The sequence below is a fragment of the Ammodytes marinus genome, assembly GCF_949987685.1.
Source record: "Ammodytes marinus genome assembly, chromosome: 15".
Taxonomy (NCBI): Eukaryota; Metazoa; Chordata; class Actinopteri; order Uranoscopiformes; family Ammodytidae; genus Ammodytes; species Ammodytes marinus.
Window position 1 is genome coordinate 21,724,437 of NC_137219.1, and position 6,000 is coordinate 21,730,436.

Below are 6,000 nucleotides of genomic sequence, written 5' to 3' on the forward strand. Positions count from 1 at the left end.
GTGCAGAGTTTAGGGGAGATGTCGCTTTAGCATAAGTCAGCCTTGTGCTGTTGCAGAGGGGGCCAGTGAAAAAACATTTTTACCCCCACATATATAAATAAGGGCTGTCAACTAATTAAACGTTTTAATCGGATTAATCACAGGGTAGCTGTGGATTAATCTTGGTTTATCGCCATTTGAAATATGCCCCCCCAAAGAAAATCTAATTTTCTCTGTATATTGTTGTAAGAACGAAAGATAAATGGCAGAAGGTTGATTCATACATTTAACTTTCTTTTTTTTTAATCATTGCGAATCCAAATGATACCATCTATTGGCACAACGGACAGTTAATATCTCGTCCCGTGTTTTTATGATTCTAAGATAAAATAAAATAAATAATTCAATTTGGCTGTCTCTGCTATGCCTTCGAGCAAATATATAGGATGGCATTTTTGTGTTCTACACCAGAATCAATGAATAAATGTGGGTTTTCATATGTGTGCAAGACATTAAAGTCAATCATTTCTGGTCAGCTTTTGCATTCCTGCATAGAACTTGATAGTAGTCCGCTGTGTGTGTGGGTTTGTGCGCACGCCCATGTTCTGGGGGACTGTTCATTTGTGCCAGAGATCGACATTATGATTATGTCCCTTGTTTGTGTCTTCCTTGCTCTGAACAAACAGACAATGAATGTTGCTCCTTCTGCTGATTCCGACAGAAACTTTCGCCCGCGACAAACACACACACACACGTGGTCATTAGCAGGTCAAAACAAAACGTGCTGCTACATTCCGCTGGCCGAGTGCTGCCGCTCTTCGCCATTGTGCCCAGAAGGCCTACAGATCCTGGGTCAGCCATAATGCTAGAACTACTGCAGAGCGGGTGGGATATTTTGGGCGGGTCATTCTGCGCATGCGTTAATTCCAGAATTGAATCATCCTGCGTAACTCATTAAAATGACTGTGCTGTCTGCCAGCACCATTGGTAACACACTAACTATGCATAAGTACCTCATACCACACCACTTAAAAAATACTGAACTATCCCTTTAAGGTGGTAAACAGAGGGAATGTGCACTTGAGCGTGAGAGAGCAGTGTGTCTCACCAGTCGGGGTCTGGTCTCCCTCAGGAAGGACTTGAGGTCTCCTCCGGTCATCAGCTCCAGCAGGATGAACCTGGGCATGGCCTGCAGACTCACTCCTATACAACGCACTATGTTCTGGTGGCTGAACTTACTGCAGACACACACGCACAGCAGGGACCAGTAAGGAAACAGAAATGAATTTTTTGGAACAGTTTGAGAGACAGAATTGTGTTACTGTCAAAGTGTATCTTACCTAATGATGAGAGCCTCCATAAGGAAGTCCAGTTCATCTTGCTCAGAGCAAACCTCAGGAAGAGTCTATTGGAAACAGAAAAATACATCTCAGTTCATTAAATCGTTATAACATTAACATGCAGTAGCTATTGGTGTAGTGCCTGATTCTTCATGACACAAGTGGTAGTGAAAGAGAGTGTGACTAGTGTGTTTGTGAGCAAAACCTTGAAAAACTCTTATTTCTTCAGATATAACCTACCTTGACGGCCACTTGCTGTGGGCTGGGTTCTCCTGGTATCCCCACTGCCAGCCCTTCATAGACTTCACCAAAAGCACCATGACCCAGACCCCTTGAGACACGCAGACATTTATTTATTACAATTAAATTCATATTTTAGACATGAAGCTAAAGCTTTAACACAGTGGGGACATAGAAGAGCAAAGTTTAAACTGAGATTTCCAGACTGAAGACATTAGAAGCAGCCAGCAGTAATACATGTCCTAAATATACCTGCGTCCAAACAATGATCTTGTATGAACAAGGTAAAGAAATATGAGCCATGTAAAAAAAAATCAACAAAATGTATTGTGAACAGCTAGGCAGAGGTGCTTGTCAGTATTCTTAATTAACTGAGCAGCTTTTCAGCCCACAAAGACCAAAACTGTATCAACAGTGGCTTGAAAAAGTATTCATACCCCTTGAACTTTTCCACATTTTGTCACGTTACAACCACACACATACATTTATTTTATTGGGATTTCATGTGATAGACCAACATACAGTGGCGCATAAGTGTGAAGTGGAATGAAAATTAAATATGATTTACAAATTTTTTTATAAATAAAAAACTGAAATATGTGGTGTGCAAAAGTATTCAGCCCCCCTGAGTCAATACGTTGTAGAACCATCTATCGCTGCAATTACAGCTCCATGTCTATTTGGGTATGTCTCTACCAGCTTTGTACATCTACAGGCTGACATTTTTGCCCATTCTTCTTTGCAAAATAGCTTGAGCTTCAGATTCAGCGTCAGATTGGATGGAAAGCATCTGTGAACAGCAATTTTCAAGTCTTTCCAGATCTTCTCAATTGTATTTAGGTCTGGACTTTGACTGGGCCATTCTAACACATGACTATGCTTTGATCTAAACCATTCCATTGTAGATATGGCTGTATGTTTAGGGTAGATGTCCTCCTTTAAAGTGAACCTCCACCCAGTCTCAAGTCTTTTGCAGACTAACAGGTTTTTTTGCCCTGTATTTGGCTCCATCCAGCTTTCTATCAACTCTGACCAGCTTCCCTGTCCCTGCTGAAGAAAAGCACCCCCACAGCACGATGCAGCCACCACCATGTTTCACGGTAGGGATGGTGTGTTCAGGGTGATGTGCAGTGTTAGTTATCTGACTATGCTGTTTCCCCTGAATGGTTTCTGGCAAGTGTTGGAGGAAGGTGCTCTGGTCAGATGAGACCAAAATTTTAGTTTATGACAATAATGCAAAATGCAATGTGTGGTGAAAAACTCACACTGCACACCACCCTGAACACACCATCCCCATCGTGAAACATGGTGGTGGCAGCATCATGATGTGGGGGTCCTGTTCTTCAGCAGGGAAGGGGAAGCTGGTTAGAGTTGATGGGAAGATGGATGGAGCCAAATACAGGGCACACAACCTGTTAAGAGTCTGCAACAGACTTGAGAGTGGGGTGGAGGTTCACCTTCCAGCAGGACAACTACTTTACGTGACAAAATGTGCAAAAGTTCATACTTTTTCAAGCCACTGTATGTGACATCCTGCTGCAGATGACAGAGTGTAGAATGCTGAACTTTGACACTAAAATATAGTCTGCTGCTTTTTCACTTGATTCTTAACTTGACTCAATCTAGATGCTAAAAGATATTCATTGGTCCACGAGAAAAAATTCTCACAAAGATTAAGAAGCAGAATGAAAAGCTGGTGAACTATAAGCACATGAAAGATGCATTAAAAATGTAAAAGAGCCCTGGAAAAAAATACATTTCTCAACTGCTGGAATCACTGCGTTAGACCCAAACACTTCACACTCTATTGTTAGGCTTTATTTAAACGGCTACTTCTTTCACCAGGCTCTATTTATGAGCTTTTTTCCAAATGGATTTACATCATCACAATAACAGTTAATTGTTCTATTTGTCATGTTTGTTCAGATAGTGACGCAGTAGACAAGGTTGCAACAGGTCCATTCAACTCATACTGGGTCTGTTCATAATGGCCATTTGTAAAGATGAGATTACAATTTCCCAATTCACAGTGTATGCTGCAGGAACTAGACTGTTGCTTGAGGGCTCTTTACCTGCTGAGGGAGATGTTTCTCCGCGGTACTTCCTTCAGGTCGTTGACAGATGCCGTCTTGCCAGCGAAGCAGTAGTTTGGGTTGTAGTCGGTCATGATGGTGGAGGCCCGCAGCTTACTGAGCTTACAGTCTGGACTCTGCAGCTCCAGCTGAATAGACTGCAGCTCTGTGTGTTTACGCCTGTACACTGGTGAGACCAACATGAAAGAGACAGTTTCACTGCACTACTACAGAGACATCCACAATTTAGAAAAACAAACAAAACCTTGAACCCATCTTGTTTTTCTTGTTAAAGAAAATTATTGATGTCAGCCAAAGTAGAAAGCTTTTCCATGTATTATTTCTCTATAGACTCTTTGTGCTTGTGCAACAACTTGAACGCTTGTACTTTTATGAAATTGAATTCCTTTGTGTCTTTTGAAATATTGATTCTCTCTTTCCAGATGCCAGATTTGTCTTTTCAAAACAATCCAATTCATTATGTTTTCATTGTGTTAAACCCTCACTCTATAACTACGTCTTGTTCATCTGTCAATGCAAAGGATATTTTAAAGTGCATCGTAAAAGCAAACCTGGCAACAACATGTTCAAAGGACAACTTAAACCTATTTCCTTCATATTGCATTCAAATGCACTTACAATAGCCAACTGCATGAAACATTTTTATTGGATAGTTTGAAGTAGAAAGTGACAGAGTGAAAATGGTGAAAGAGGGGGGATGACATGCAGTAAAGGTCCACAGGTCGGATTTGAACCCGCCACGACTGCGACAAGGACTGAGCCTAAGCGCTCTACCCACTACGCAACCGCAATGCCCCATGAAGACACCTTTTCTCTCCCTCACACACACACACACACACACACACACACACACACACACACACACACACACACACACACACACACATACTAAAACACATAGGGGGCGCCCTTAGCTCAGTTGGTAGGGCGTCCCCCCCCCTCGATTCCCGCCCGCGGTCGTTCTCTGCATGTCACTCCCCTCTCTACCCCATTTCACCTCTGTCTCTTCACACTATCAATAAAGCATGGAAAATGGCAAAAGATATCACACCCACACACACACACACACACACACACACACACACACACACACACACACACACACACACACACACACACACACACACACACACATTCTTGAAGACAGTGGAAAGACATTAGTTGCAGAGAGAAATGTTTGTGTGTGTGTAGGAGGGGAGTTATTTATTTACCAAGTGCTTTCTAATGTACGAGGGCTGTCAGCCGCCGGCTAAGTAGCTATCCATCATTAGCACGTTTCATTCATCACAGTGGTAGTTCCATACCTCCTTAGCTCCCGCCTAGTCTACTCATGTGTGCTCTACAGAGTAGGCTGGAGTCTGGATGTGTACGTCAGGGTAGAAGTGAGTGTGTGTGGAGGAGATGATGGAACAATGATGCATGTTTCTGGATGTAATAGTCTGAAAGCAGGCGGGCTGGGGGATGTCTGCCCGGGCCGCCAAGCTCCTGTTTAAGGCCATGAAAGGGACCAGAAACTGGGACCAGTGAGTGAGTGAGTGAGTGAGTGAGTGAGTGAGTGAGTGAGTGAGTGAGTGAGTGAGTGAGTGAGTAAGTAAATAAATTCAAGTGCTTGTAATGATCAATAATTAAAGCTCCCATATTATACACTTTTCGGTACTATTATACACCATATTATATGGTCTTAGCGGTCCCTAATACGTTTTTCTTTAATTGTTTGCTGAAAAAAACTTTCAGATAATTTATTGTACTATGCTGATGTTCAGCTAATCTCACAATGGCCTATTTTTTAAAAAGAGCTGCAGCTCCCCTCGTAAATATACAATCTTTGAGCTCCCCCCGCCCCCTGTCCGGAAGCGAAGCCAGATACGCCTCACCCTCTGTCTGTCAGGGCCGTGGACCAATAAGAAATAGGGGTGTGGGCTGCACAGTGGAAGCTTCTGGCTTTCCACTTTGTGAGGTCAGAAAAGGGGAAAATTCTGACTGGAGTATATTGGGGGGGGGAGGGGTGGGGGTTTCAGAAAGGGGGAGAGTGAGAACAGGAGAGATTGTTATTTTTTAAAATATTTTGGCAGTCTCTAGGCACACCGTGGACCCATGGATATGTTAGAACACATTAAAAAAGTGCATTTAGCATAATATGTGACCTTTAAGAACTACACGTTGACATAAGCTTTGATATTTTACACCACACTTTACTATATTATACTCAACTAATACATTTACAGTATTATACTTGATATTAGATTCTATTATATGTTACATTGCTGTACTATACTGTTTATTATGTTATACTATACATCATTGACTCCCCTGCTATGATTCACACCACTGTCACTTTACCTTATAGT

At 42.2% G+C, this 6,000-nt stretch overlaps 1 protein-coding gene across 1 annotated transcript in view; it reads right to left on the reverse strand.

Moving 5' to 3' along the window:
- Positions 1–6,000, reverse strand: part of LOC307261367 (ALK tyrosine kinase receptor-like) — a gene marked incomplete at its 5' end in the record, with an annotated part of 326,954 nt that overhangs the window by 14,197 nt on the left and 306,757 nt on the right. Inside the window, 4 exons of the mRNA XM_080041892.1 lie at positions 1,088–1,217; positions 1,320–1,384; positions 1,560–1,650; positions 3,632–3,818. Of these exons, the coding sequence (XP_079898018.1) occupies positions 1,088–1,217; positions 1,320–1,384; positions 1,560–1,650; positions 3,632–3,818 (473 nt within the window). The remainder of the gene's footprint in view (positions 1–1,087; positions 1,218–1,319; positions 1,385–1,559; positions 1,651–3,631; positions 3,819–6,000) is intronic.